The following is a 15,791-nucleotide window of genomic DNA, read 5'->3' as shown; positions in this document are numbered from 1 at the left end:
TAACAGAATAATAATAAATGCGAGTTTACCATAAATCCACGCGAACATAACGTAACCATGATAATTTCCTTGAACAGCGGTAAGAGCGAGAATACAGAGTCCGCACACAAAAACGGCTGCTTGTGTAAGATACTGGCGGGCTATCCTGCATTCAACACTGCGATGAACAACCAGAAGCCCAAAAGCTACACAACCAAGAGTCCAAGCTAGTCCGAGATAAGTCTGCAGCAAGATAACAGTATCACCGAGACCCTCTTCTTCCGCTTGATGCGCCTGTAGAAAATAATCTTTTTTAATGCATTCCCAAAACATATACTAGGGATTTTAATATTTGTTGCTTTTTATAAATAAATTTTCGAGAAAATAAGTTAATATATATTGACTGTGTTCAACATTATAGTAAATTACAAATTTTAAATGATTATTTAATATTTTTAGGCAATAATTATTATATGGAAATAATATTTAATTTTTTAAATCTTATTTAGAAGCTTCAGTAATTTGACGCAATTTGAACGGAATTTTGTATTTGTATTGATTTGAAAGTTTAAAATACTCTTTGTGCCAATAATATGAAACTTGTTTAAGGTAATTTGACATAAAATTAAAAAACGAAGAATGTAGCTAAAATACGAATGAAATAGAATATTATAGTTTCTAAATATATTTGTTATAATTACCAGATAAAATATTGGCGTATTGATTCCAAATGCCGAAATACCAGTAGATATCAAAAGAATCCGCACTGTTTTACTTTTTAAAGTGCTAAAATCAAAGAATGGTGGTTTGTCAGCTTTATTTTTATCTTTTATTTTGCGCTTTTGATTCTTTAAGTGTAAGATTGCTCTTCGTTGAGGATGATATAACGAAGCGCTACGGTAAAAAGTGCCGAGAATAAAGGTGAGGAAGACTACACCCGTTACAGCTTGAAGACCAAGTCGCCATCCAATTTTACTGCAATAAGAAATTTTTATTTGAAATTTAACTGATGTATAATTAAATTATTATATTCTACCTATAGTTTTACTTGTATAGTTAATTATAATGTTTTTAAATAACAGAAAAATTGGCGTATGTTTAACTTTTTGAAATAATGATAATTATTTATTCGTGTATGTTTTTTATATTAGTATTCTATTCTTTTTTTTTTATTTAGAAGATTACTTGATAAATTTTTAAAAATTATATTTTTAATTTTAGAAACTACTCAATATATTACTATTTTATTTAATATTTAACCATTTATATTTTCTTCTCAATAATAATTAAGAATGCTTTCAGAAATAACATTTCACTATGAAGTGCGCTTAATTAGCGCAATGAATTTTGTTTTCTATCAAATTTTGTTTATTTTCTCATATCATTGAGTTTATTATAATACGTACTATATTTATTACAATTTAATGGGTACATACGTAATTGCTCCTTTTATAAAAGCAGACATGACTGCTATACCCAAGCCGCTTCCTGAGACGATAAAAATTTCAACCAATTCCCTCTTCCTTTTGAAATATTGAGCCACCATTAGTGTGCTGCAGTCTCGCGTCATTCCAACTCCAATTCCTATGGGACAAAATATATGGGTTAAGCATGTTTTGATTCTACCACATCGGCCAAAAGTTATTAAAATTTAAAAACTGCAGGTTTCTTAAGTTTATTTTTTTTTTAATCAACGACAAAAAATTTAGATCTTAAATATTTGAATTTTAATTAGCTGAAACCAGGATTTGAAATATAATCAATTAAATTTTTTAAATTAAATAATTAATTTAGAAAATATTAATTAAATTAACTTAATTAATAAATATTTTGAACACATATAATGAAAAGCCGTTTAATTGACGATTGATATGCGCGAAATTAATCGAAGATCATCCGATTGAATTGAACAAAATTAATCCAAGATCGTTTGATTGATGATTGATATGAGCGGAGTTAATCGAAAGTCGTTTAATTTACGATTGATATGAGCAAAATTAATCGAAGATTATTCGATTAACAATTAATTTGTTGAATTAATTGTATGAATATCACTGTAGCAATTTTTATATTACAATAATGAATAATTTTAAACGTATTATTTATTGATACTTGTTCTTTACCTTTTGTAATATTTATTTATATCTTTTCATGTTTGCAGCGGCAAGCACTTGTTTTTCGAAAGCCAATTGCAAAATTAATCGTCAATTGCATAATCTTCGATTGATTTCCCTCACATCAATCGTAAATTAAACGACTTTTGATTAACTCCGCTTATATTAATCTTTAATCGAACAATCTTCGATTAATTTTGTTTAATTTAATCGTCAATCAGATGATCTTCGATTGATTTCGCGCATATCATCGTCAATTAAATGACTTTCGATTAACTCTGCTCATATTAATCGTTAATCGAACGATGTTCGATTAATTTTGTACAAATTAATTGTTAATCGGATGGCGTTCGATTGATTTTGCTTGTATCAATCGTCAATTAAATATAGAAATTAATTAAAAAAGTAATTAATTACTCACAACTTTGGCTGAAACTAGCTGCACAGAAGAAAACGAAAAATTTATCCTCTAATAGCTTATGCAATGAAAATGAACCTATTTTGCTGCAGTTTTAGGTAAATAACTTTTAAACAAGTAAATAGATTTAAATAAATCTTTGAATGAGAGAATATTTATTAGTTTATTAGTATATGTAAAAAACTTGATTTTGCTTATAATATTATTTCTTCATTCAATAAGCGTTACAAAACGCGTTTTTATATGAAAATTAAGAGTAAAGAAAAAACTAAATAATTTTTTTAAACTAATAGGAATTATGTTAAAATTTTATATAGATATTTAAACGCGCGGGTAATAATAGAACAATCTGTAAAATTAAAAAAATTTTTGATAATACTTTGAAATGTGATATATCCTTTAATCGTTGTGATTTAATGTGTTTATTAGGATCGGATAACAATATCGTTTTTTTTCGGCGACTATTCGGCGCTTTCGAAATTGATGCCTATAGTCAGTTCTCGCAAAGTTCCGTATGCGAGGGAAAGTTAGGGTGAAAATGGATGGAACTATTAGTATAATACTATTAGTAAGGAATATGGACATAGGACGAAAACAAAGATGACACGAAACTAAAATAATATTAATCAAACATTTGATAATGTAGTGCCGTACAAATTGCGACGTATATTTTGTTCTTGCAAATATCAAGATATTGTTGAGAGGACATAGTTTGTTATATAATAATAATAATTATTTACAATTATGATGTATCATGTAATTTCGGTATTAATCCTTTTCGTACGGGAGGTATTTCGAATCTAATAGATTTCTATCTATAGAAGTTTCTCGAAATTTCAAAGATAATTAAATTATGCTATATTTTATTTTCTTCAAAAAGAAATACAAACATTGTTGTAGAAACTTGAAAATGTGATTACAAATTTTTATATATTTTTTGAACTACTGAAAATATAAAACGGTGACTTAATTACTCTCGTTTGTATGGATTAAGAGCTTTTTTACATTTTTTTGTAAGGGTTAAAATATAGAATTTATGATAAAAATAATATGTTTATAATGTCATAAAAATAATATGTTTATATGTAATAATAACATTTAGGTATCAATGAATCAAAGGGTTGGAAGTAGGTTTTTAGTACTTATATGAAGCCAATTAATCTTTATGACTACGAATATACAATATTAAATTAAAATTACAACAAAGTAATTAATGCAATTACATGAGTAAACAAAATACTGACAAATGTTTTTATATGACAAATATAAAAGTACGTTTTGTTATCGATTAACGACATTATAATCCTATAACAAAATATATAAATTTAATTGGAGAGTTAAAAAAATTTACTTCTTTATTATTGTTTAATAAAGCTATAATTACCACTTTTTTAAAATTAAAGCATACGCTTTTACTAATAGTCCAGATTATGGAGTTTATTTTCTGCCGAAAACGGAGAAAAAAATGTTAATTTGCAGTATTTTTAATTGAGTGTGATGTCTGGAATTGTTACAATAATATATTGTGTATAATAATAATATTTGCTTGATATAAAAGGTCTGCAGTTTATACTCATGAATTTTTAGACTAGTAGATGACACAAACATTGTAGGATTCTTAAAGTTAGATTTTGATGCCTAATTGAGACGAAATCATTTTACGAAATTTTAGATTACTTACATCCCAGCATCCCTTTAAATCGAAATTACACGTATGGGACAATTTAAGCAAGTTTCTTCTTTGCTAAATAATTTTGAAAAAGTAATTTAACATAAGTAATTTAATGATTTAAAAAAGAAAGTTTATCGACAATTGTTTTGTTTATTAAAAAAAGTCCTTATATTCTCACGTTGCTTACACATATTTTATTATAAGAATAATTTATAATTACAAATTTATATTATAATTAAAGCGCTGAAAATACAAATAGACCAAGTCATAATTTGTGTGACTTGGTTAACACTTGTATTTTCAGCGCTTTAATTGTACTACTACAAATATAATTTTGTACAAATGGAGTTCTGTCAACATTAACTTTACTTACCGACTACGGTGCCGTAGCTGAAGAACAATTGATGAAATTGGGTGGCAAAGGAAGTGAAGAGACAACCAAGAGCGGTAACGAGGCCGCCTAAAACTGCCGTTACTCTCGTACTTTTTTTTCGACAAAATGCTATTGTAATTGGCGACACGAGCAAAGCGACACCCGTCGACATTGCTCCGAGCCATCCTGTAAAACAATATCGTGTAGGCATTCTGCAAATTTTGCTTCATTATGTAACACGTAAATAACGCTTTCAGATAAAACAACTCAAAGAGTATGATTACAAGAAGATAGGGTGGTAGAGCTATATATAATTATATTTCGTACGATCTTGCATTTAGTACTGCATAATATTTCAACATTTCAGATTCTTATACATTATGGGATTATGGATATCGTTTATGTATTTATCTATACAATGTGAATTAATTTGAGGAAAAAAAATTGCGTAATGTAAGAAAGTCTCCTCACGGAGTTGTTATTAACTTTTTACGGAAACGCCAGCGGCGCGTTGCTGATTGACGGTCCCGAAGGAGATATAACTCTCGCGCGTGTATCGCTCGCAATCTACCCCATAATAAAAAAGTCAAATCACGCGTGGCTACTCGCAAAAATGTTTCGATCTTCGTTACGCGCGTCGTAGATAACAAGACACTTCGACTGGCGCCCGTTTCTCATTTCGTCTGGCATGCCACTCTTTGCCACTTTTTTCTCTATTCGCTTGCGTTTACTATCTATTTTATTTCGTTCTTTTGTTTGTCTATTTGAAGTTAATGCGAGCTATCCGTTCTCACGTTTGTTTGACGAACGTCGGTTGACATCTGGCGAGGAAAGCGCATCAGCGAATCGCGATTGATTCGCGATTTGCGCTGATGCATTTTCCTTGCGAATTTCCGGTCAAGTCGGTAGTAAAACGGATTCGCTTTGCGGGCTGTGTATTGCTCAGCAATAGAATCCGACGAATCTTTTCCGTAACCGATACTTTACGATCGGGGGATAAGTCACAATCGGCGATATAAGGGGGAATGGCTGACGGGGAATATTTGTTTTCCACATCGATTGGCTCGCTGTTTTTGGATATCGTTTCATTATAAGTGCTTGGGAATAATGTGAAAATAGATACACGACTGAAATATTTTTATGCGTCAAATATTTAAATCTAATTTTTCTCTTAATAATATATTTTTCCTTTTTGGGGGGAAATTTTATTTGCTTTTCATGTTATCTCCTTCGTCATCATAAGTAAAGTGGGTCACAATTTTCGTCTAGACCCATAGTCTGCGCAAATGGATTAAACATCTAGCGACTTCATATATTTCCTTATGCGATTCGTGATATGCCGTTGTATCTTCGAAATAAGCTATTGCCGTACCCCAGATACTTGGAGCCAATAAGGTTTACGCGTTGTCAGCAAATGATTTATGGTAGTCACATCCAAAGAATTCTCAAGAAACGCATCACGCGTTAACGAATACGACGCCTCGTACTCTTATACTTCATTCTTCCTCTTTTCTCCTCATTCTTGCCGAGCGATATGTTTAGCGCGTCTATCGCAACTATGAAATCCCATCGATAAATCACGTCTGATTCTGGGATAAAGCCGCGGACGCCTCTTGCATCTACTTGAGTTCCGAAGCAACATCGGGGAGGTCTACACGCAAACAACAATAGTTTGCGTCTGCACCGAGAGAAAAAAATAGTTGCAGCAACTGTAATATCATTTCTAGTTATTTTGGACCTAATATTTTTATAGTTATTCAACAATATCAATTATAGTTTGTTTAAGCCGTATTAAAGTTCTCATAATATTGATTTATATAACTTATAATATGGTTGCCATAATTAAAATGAAGATTTTAATATAATAAGTTGTAAGTACCATAAAGCAATCACCAATATAAGCACTGTAAGCATATGATTATTATTATCTATATTATAGTAATATTTACTATAAAAATGATATTTTTAATTGTACTTATTTCACTATGCAATTATAGTTGCAAATATTATTTTTTTCTCAATGTATATAAACTATTATAAGTTATAAAGAATATTTTATAGTAAAAGATATCTTATACTGTTTAATATTATATGCACTTAAAATTTTTGCTTGTAAATATTTTAGTTCTACATCTCAATTTTTATAAAGCAGATTTACAATTGGAAGATTAAATAAATAAGTTTGAGGAGTTATAAAAACAGGAAAATAAACGAGGAAGGAACTATCTGCTAAATATTCATCAAATTTCTTCTATACAGAGAGAAAAATTTCTTTAGATTTAATGCAGTTATTAAAACAGTTTTGTTCGACTATTTCAAAGCATATATTTCTTTGGTTTTAATAAATTTTAAACAGATTTCTTTAGATTCAATAAAATTTATTAGAAACAAAGAAATATATGCTTTGGAATAGTCGAACAAAACGGTTTATTAAATTTAAAGAAATCTTTCTCTCTGTGTAGACATATCAAAGAAAAATTCGTGCAGATATAACTTGGTAGATTTTCAAAAGACACTTCAAAATTGCAAAGACCTCTCTCATATATTTTTTATCACCCGTTCGCAATTATTCTCTTTAATACACTAATTAATACTGCCGCCGCGCCGGTAGGTAGTATTAAACGAGCACTCAATCGCGGTTAAGACCGTTTTAATAGTGACATCGGGCTATTAAGCGGACACGATTAGGTTGCCCTCGCGGAAAACCGAGTTGTTTAATTAATTTTCACCGGTCTCATCGATACGCGAGCTCATCAATCGCGGTGAATACGTTTTATTACAGGAGTAAGTAACGGGCTGACAGTTACGGAGACAAACGGGCGCCGCGCCGTGCCGTGCGGGAGAGGAAACGCAGTTATTAATCTCACTGTAGCTACGACGGGACGACGGATGTGCGTTAAATATCGCTCGCCAACGGTGGTGACTTATATGCGTGGGAGTATCATTTAAGACGTGCCTTTCGCACACAGGATCTCTCGCTTCTTCCTCCTTTTGAATGCCAACGGGATTCCCGCGACCGTCTTGGAATTCCCTCCTGAATGAGGAAGTAAATATATCCAAATTCGCCTTGGGATATACACAGGCTATTTCTGTTATTATCGGTTAGGATGTTGAAGAGGGAGGAAGAATGTGAATGTTCTGGAGAGAGATTTATATGCAGAGGGTTATTTCAGAATACATCAAATTGAAATGCCTGCCTGATAATATAATAAAGCTTGTAAATCTTGCAGAATCTGATATAATATACATGGAAATAGACCTTTTAGTTTTTATATTGGTTGTTAGAGAGTGATGTTTTTTATTTCAATTTCTCTCTCTCTCTCTCTCTCTCTCTCTCTCTCTCTCTCTCTCTCTTTCTCTTGAAGAGATTTTTATAAAAATAATTTTTTAATATTTTACATTGATATTTTTATATCACAAAATTAAAATGCTTATAGTACAATACATTAAAAAGAGTATTTTATTAAGTTTTCATATAATCATAGATATGCATCCAAAAATTTTATCTATTTAATTTATTTAATTAAAGCAGAGTTCAAACAATCTTTGAAATTTCATAAATATACTTTTAAGTTTCTACAATAAATATCTGTGTTTGTTCAATATTTTTGGGGGAAAAAATAAAATGTAATCTAAATTTAATTACCATTAAAATTTCGAAAAACTCCCTTGGATAACAATTGATCGGACATGGAATGCTTGATCATGTGGGATACTATAATCGAATTTTAAAAGTTATAGATTAATCTTTTAATTTAAATTTAGAATAAGTAATTTAAGGGGATGCTAGAGTGACCATAAACTTGATCGAGATTGATAATGTAGAATCACATTATTGCATATCATTAACAAGATTTTATCTGTATTTTTTTCATTTTTGATATAAAGTTTAGTTTTTAGACTGATAATAAGACTAATATATATATTTTTTAATTCTGAAAAAGAATTTTCAAATCTATAAAAAAAATACATACGAAATCGTGTTACAAAAATTATTTTTCTAAGTTGTCTTTAAAATTTTCTAATAAGGTAAAATCTAAGAGAAATATTTATCGCATAATGCTTAATTCATGTTTCGCCTCCACATTTATATCGTTTCTTCTTTCGTTATTTTTTACGATAAAGTTCAGAATTCTTTATTGAGAATCGCGAGACCAACGGGTATTCTTTCCACCCCTGAAGTATTTCTTGATGGGAGTGGGTGAAATGACAGCAAGAGTGAATTGGCGAGAGCAAGAGCGAGAGCCACTTCCATCAAGGTCAACGACTTGTGGACTGGTCGGGATTTTAGTTGGCGACTTTGTCCTCGTGAAGGATGAAGAAGCTTGTAAAAACCTTTTTGCTGAGCTCTCAAAAGAGCGAAAAGGATGGTTGAAATAGTGCAAGTATATGTCGCCTATACAAGTATATTTGTCTTTCAAGTTTTCATATGATCATAAAAAGTTATCAAATTTCTAAGTGATTGAGTAGAACAAAACACATAATTTAACACACATACACACACATTTATATTTATTATGCTATTAAAATATAATAATACTAAAATACTAAATTAATCAAATAGTTTTATTAAACAGATTTTATAGATTTTAAGCGTTTTACTAAAATAAAAATAAATTTGTGACATTTTTTTAGAAGTATTATTTTATAAGAGGTTAATAAGTTACAATATAATATAATAATATAAAAAAGATATTAAATGTATAACAAATCAATTGCATTTTAATAAAAAACGCAGTTAGCTTTTTATACATATCAATATTTCCAAAGTGTAAAATTTATTAAAACGTTTAACTTATTGCTAGAATGATTCAGAATGATAATAATTGATTATTGGTATTTTTAAATAAATGTCTTAATTAAAAATTAAAATATATACTGTAATAAAACTTGAATAGTGACTACTCTGGCAATACTTTATTAATTAGAGCACAATGTTTCAGCCAGACAATTTCCGGCCCTTTTCAAGTGAATCTCGTATAATTGCAATAAGTTACATTGAATATCTATCTATCTCAGTTCGCAAATGAAAACTCTTTAGTATTGTTTCGAGAGACGTGTTAGAAAACATGTCTGTACTCCGCAACCCTTGTTGATCGAAAGAGACTCTTTCGACTGAGATTAAAGGATTAGCAAATGTGTATTCTTCATTATGTTCTTTAAGATAGAGCAAATTAGTACATTTATTTTTTTTCAAATGCTTAAGATTTTTGCTGAAAAACATAATCCATTTTTTTGCTTGCCCTCTTGTTTCTTTTCTCACGTTTCTTTTGCTTTTCTGTTTCTTTTCCTTAACAGAAATTATAAAATTTTTTAAGAACGTGATTTTACATTGCAAAATTAACGAAACTCGTTAAGACTCAAAGATGGCAACACGCAAAAACATTAAAAATATATCGTGGCCGGCAGGTTCGCGTTTACGAGGATGATAATAATCCGTTCGTGACGCAATTCTTCGCGAGTAATAAGGCGAGCTCTTAAAGAGGCAACTCGAAAATGTTGCCGGCGTGCTGCGACGTTGTGTTTAGAAGTATTGGAAACCACTTGGGAATACAACCTTATATTTCATTTCTTTCTCAATGATAAAATATTGAAAGTATATTTTAACGTTTAATACCGAAAGTAATACTGTTTGTATGGGCTTTTGAACTATATAAATTTAAGTTATTATTTTTATAGATCACGTTTCTTAAATAAACTAAAATTTTTTAAATTTATATTACATGAAATATTTTCTGTTTTCTATGTTGTCAAGTTCAAAACAATGTTAAGAATTTACTTCCAAGAAAAATATAGTACATATATTCTAATAATAACAAAATCTTATAAAAGTCAAAATCGTTTTTATAGAGATTTTGTGTGTGTATTTATTTTTTAACTTAACGTATTTTTAAATTATTATTTTTATCTTGATTTTTGTTTCACTTTTAATTGCACAGTAAAGTGATGAACAATAAAAAAACAAGCATTTTATTATTTTGTCTATAAAATACTTAAATCTCAAATATATATGTGTATACCATATATGTACACAAAACATTAACCATTTTTTATTCGCGGAAACATAGCTATATATTGTGCTATATTTAACAAGTATTAAATACAGATTCCTTAGCTCATGCGCTATGTGTACAATTAGTTTGAAATAATCACAATGATTCTCTAATGAGGTTTGACAAAAATTATTGTTCATAGTACTTGCGCATTTGTTACGTCACGTACCTACGTTAAGAAGAGTCTGGCGATATCGCTTTGTCCCATCGAGCAGTAACCAAGCCCCAGCGGCCCCGTGTATTCCCGTAGCGAGAATTTGCACCATGACACCCGTCACGACGATGACCCAACCCCAACCATTTTCGGGATAATAATGTTGTCTTATGGTGAAACGCGCGGCATACCTGGCATATACGAGATTCAAAGATCACGTCTGACTAACGTCGCATTGCATAATTGAACATTCGTGTTGAAAATATGATTAAATTATATTATCAGACACGCAAATAGTTTTACAATAGTGTTTGATATAAAAAATAGTAAATATATCATGTAGGTATTAGTTTTTTAAGTATTATCTGATATAGCTTTTAGAATATTTCTGTATTAATAACATTATTCGATTTTACGCGGATTTTAGACCACGAACCGGACCAGATCTAGGGGAACCCGAGGCATAATAGAAATCCCAAGTGTTAAACAAGTTTTCAACATATTGAAAATGAATAATCTAATTTTGTTTGTCACTAAAATATCCTTTGAAATATACACAATAAGAAAAACGCAATTTTATTGTAAAATCATAATTGAAATAGACGAGATTATTGATTTAGTAAAAGAGTAAGTTTTAACCTCTGGATTTTATGTGGGATATGGGATTATTTTATAACTTCGTCACAACTGTTCTTCTTTTCCTGAACATATCATTTTAAAGTCGTTTTGGGAACAAATTCAAATTTAATAGAAGCTGTATGATAATCTATTTTTTCTTCAACGACTGCACATATTCAATACTATCTATCGATTTTTTATTTCACAATTCTGATTCTCGCTTTTTCATATATAATTTTGGCATCTGCAAGAAATTACAATATTCCAGTACAAATTAATATAGTAGAAATTATTGTAACAATTGCAACATTTTATTATACTGCAGTATTTCTGTAAGAAGATCCCATTATGCTCATTATGTCCCGAGTTCTTCTGATTCTTATAAACTATCGCTGAAAACAATTTGCAAGTGAAATTGCTATATCATATGTTTAAGAAAATTGGACTAAAGTGCTAAGAATGGTACATTTTTCAATTTTTTTGGACTAAAAAATATCACGTGATAGAGCAATTTTAATTGCAGATTTGTTTTCAGTAACAAAAATCTATAAGAATTATTTATTGTATGGTTGTTTTACTAAAAAAGTGAATAAATTAATTGTGAATAAATTAAAAGAAAGGAGGATGGCAATAGTTCGCTTATACAATTTGAATAATTACATTACAGTATTTTGCAAAATGAGTATAATTAGTCACGTCCAATGCATTTTTACTTGTTTAGTACGAATTTGTTGTCCAAGTTTGGTTATTACGTTACAATTTTGAAAAAAAAGATTTTAAAGATTGATCTGTTTTGGCCTTTTTGATTTTATTTTTCTCAAAATTGTAAAATAATAGAAATTTATTTATGAATTTGTTTTAGCCATAAAAAATTTTGAAGAATTATCTAATTCGATTCATGGTCAAAATAAAAAATTTGTTTAAATTTGTCGGACTTGTTGTTTAAAGTTGTGTTTGAGTAATTAAACTAACTTTCTCAATTTAGAATAATTTAGATTTTAGATTTTAATGAAAAAAAAAATCAGATTGTTACAAGCGACAAATTCAATTAATTCTTGATAAGTTTCGTTCAATTTACTCTGATACGGAAAAATCATTTCTATTTGCAATAATTTGTATGTTCAAACCTAGGATCAGGATTCACATCTTCCTCAATTCCCTTAGGCGCTTGAAGCGACACTATCCCTTCGCATTCTCCGGAAAAGGAAGGTTCCCCGAGTTCGCCGGAAATCGCGACCCCGCTGTCCCGCTCGTAAGCGGGACTTTGAACGACAACTCTTTCGTTGCGCTCACGGTTCTTCATTCCGCGATTTAGAGAAACTAATATCTTCGGCACCGACAATAATACACGACTATTTTCTTCATATCTATGTAATGTTTATTTTTATTATTGCTTGCACGAGTTTATTGATTACTCAGTCCTTGTTTGAGATTTAAATATTATTCGCATATACACATTTTTAATTGCTTTAATTTACCAAAAACGGAAATAAACATTAGTTTATGCTCACAGTACCATGTGCAGATTAAAGTAGAATATTTAAAATTTTCTGTTAAATAATAGAATGGTAATTTTAAGTTAAATAAAACGAAGCAGTAATATTATAACAGTAAATTTTACAGTAAATTATAACAGTTAATTTTAAATGTCAGCCATCTAAGTTTTATACAAATTTTTATTTATTTCATTATTTATTTTTATTAAATAATTTAATAATTCAAATAGTTAAATAAATTAAATAAAACAATTCTTAGATTTTTACAAGATTTTTAGAAATTAAGCTCATTTTTTATTGCCTCGTGATATAACCCGTATTATATTTTGCGGTATTTAATATTAAAGAGACAGTTCTAGAAGACGTTAGGAGATATTAAAATCGGGATCAAAGGAGTCAATCAAAGTCCGTGAGATAATGCGCATTTCTAGTCGTGAATTTCATCGCTATTGTGACGTTCGTAGCATGTTCTGTTGTTATATACACATGTAAGTGCATTATGCTAAAAGCTAGGCAAACAGGGCTTATAAAGGAAACCTAGGGGGCTTGCAGAGTTGGTAAGTGGGAGGCGGATACGAATCTCGACATAACCGAGAAGGAAATAAAGGAAGAAGAAAAGGAAAAAAATAGGATAGAGAGGATAGAGAGAAAAGCAAGAGACGGGAGCACGTCGTGCTTTTAGCACTGCCGGTCTTGCTAATTCAGCGATTGTGTAATTTCGAAGAGAGGGTAAACGACCCGTAACTTTGCAATGCTTCGAACGACTGACACGCTCACGTATATCTGACATTTAATATTCTCGTATTCAAGGAAATTTGCCGTGACTTTTGGGCGCGATAGAAACTTTTTCTGGAAATACTTTCTCCCGTCTCGGAATTAAATCGCTTCGACATTTTCCCTTATTTGATTGGATAAAAATGGAAGGAATTTTAAAATGAAGCTGAATTTTAGAACGCGGTTGCGTCCCGCGTTTGCATAAAAGAAGCTCTCAAACTCTTAAGATATTTTAATACAAATGAATGATAGTACATAATTTAGTTATCAAAGTTTGAATATAATAATTTAAATATGGCATATGTAACAAATATTTATTTTAGACGCATGTTTACATTTTTAAACAAGAAAACACTTTGTATAAATTTTTTTCTGACATTTATATTTCTCAGATTTTTTAACTTTTTAAAATTGTCTTGTGGCCAGTGATTTAATCAGTCATTTAAAAATAATTTTTTTAATTATATTTATATTAATTTAAAAGAATTAATCTGAAATACAGAATAACATATTCTGTATTTGAATGACAGAGATTATATTTGAATTTTACTTGAATCATTTATATTACGATCGGAGAGATTTAATGGTAACATTCTGCCAACGCGGGTTCGGGAAAACTCGACTATAATTTGCGTGCCGGTAACGTTGCCACGGTAAAAATATAGCCATACGGCTAGTTTCAACGTAAAGAGGTCAATGGTGCTACGTGCCGTGGAATTTCGTCGAAACAATGATACCCAAATTGCATATGGCATCCGGCATGATCACCTTTCTCTCTTTTTGCCTTACCAGTTGATGATCTTCACACGAAATTCTAATTTAATTTAGTTTTTTATTCTACTTAGTTATTACACCTTGTTTTATCGAATTATATTTTATTATCAGGACCGATAGACTCTTTCAATTTATATCAGTAATTTTTATATCGATAAAGACGATATATATTTTTATGTTGAATTTGCGACGAGAGCGATGCACACAAATGTGTCGAACTTTCGGAATAATTATCGTAATGGTGATAATTTATCCGCACGTTCCCCGTATCGCGTGTCCCGATCAGAGGGAACGCTAGATGAGAGACGCGTTGCCAAACGCCGACTGGGTTCATCGAGATGGATCAGAAGAGACGCGCGCTTCGCGAACTGAGCTTGCGTAGGGGAAACGAGTGGACCAATCCTCTCGTTTCCCCGGGTTCACCACGTGCTTTCATGGGCAGTAGGTTCGTGATGGGACTTACTATGAGACGAGATGAAATTTCGATGTATCTGTAACGATATTATTTATTGGCGATCGACGCAGTTTTATCGTTCTTAACGTAATGCATTCGAAACAAAGTTGAATTATCGGGAACTTTCTTTTCTCGTCGAGGACTAAAATTAACTTGTTGAAAGCGAAAGATAAGCTTTGACACGAGCTTCTTCAGTTAAATTAATTACACAGATAAAAAATCTCTGAAAGTATTTAATTATATACAGGAATTCTAGTAGCACAATACTGGCAATTTATTGGTGCAATATTAGTCTAATATATTTCCAATATAAATGCATTGGCACAATATAGATTTAAAAAAGCGTAAAGTACATTTGAGTCTCGCCAAATTTCTGTAGGCAAAAAACTCGCTATTCATCAATGCCAATAAAGTTTCAGAAAATAGTAATAAGAAAAGAAAATTTAGAGCAACTCATAACGTGTAAAAACTCGTTTCTATAATGACGAGTGGTATAAAATTAAAAATTGTATCATTATATGAAAAAAAAATTTGGACGACGGATTTTCGCAGGTTCGAGGTACCTGGTGCACGGTAATCGTGCAGTTAGAATATATTATGGACACAGTATCGGTTTACGGATATCATTCTGATACGATCGCATTATATATATATATAGCGACACGATCGCTGCGTAATTGAACGATTTAAAATATGCATCGGTGTTTTGTGAATTATGCAAAATAGAAGCGGACCACGAACAACATTAACCAAAAGTCGCACGTCGATTACAAGTGAGGTACGTTTAATCGATACATATGTCGCTTCGCTCACTCCGAAATTATTTGCCATTTACTTAATGAAGTGTGTCTCGAGCCCTTTTACAACTTTATTCTGATATATAATTTATGTGAATATGTCGACTTATTTTAT

General features: G+C 30.5%; 1 protein-coding gene across 2 annotated transcripts in view; it reads right to left on the bottom strand.

Moving 5' to 3' along the window:
* LOC105838603 overlaps positions 1 to 15,791 on the bottom strand; it is a 76,515-nt gene that overhangs the window by 4,246 nt on the left and 56,478 nt on the right. For both annotated transcript variants that reach the window (XM_036283227.1, XM_036283226.1), the window contains exons 2-5: positions 4,557 to 4,742; positions 1,416 to 1,563; positions 681 to 954; positions 30 to 273 (exon numbers count right to left, since the gene is read on the bottom strand). In XM_036283227.1, coding sequence (XP_036139120.1) covers positions 30 to 273; positions 681 to 954; positions 1,416 to 1,563; positions 4,557 to 4,742 — 852 coding nt within the window. The remainder of the gene's footprint in view (positions 1 to 29; positions 274 to 680; positions 955 to 1,415; positions 1,564 to 4,556; positions 4,743 to 15,791) is intronic.

Source organism: Monomorium pharaonis, chromosome 2, assembly GCF_013373865.1.
Source record: "Monomorium pharaonis isolate MP-MQ-018 chromosome 2, ASM1337386v2, whole genome shotgun sequence".
Taxonomy (NCBI): Eukaryota; Metazoa; Arthropoda; class Insecta; order Hymenoptera; family Formicidae; genus Monomorium; species Monomorium pharaonis.
This window is presented reverse-complemented; position numbering and strand designations above follow the sequence as displayed.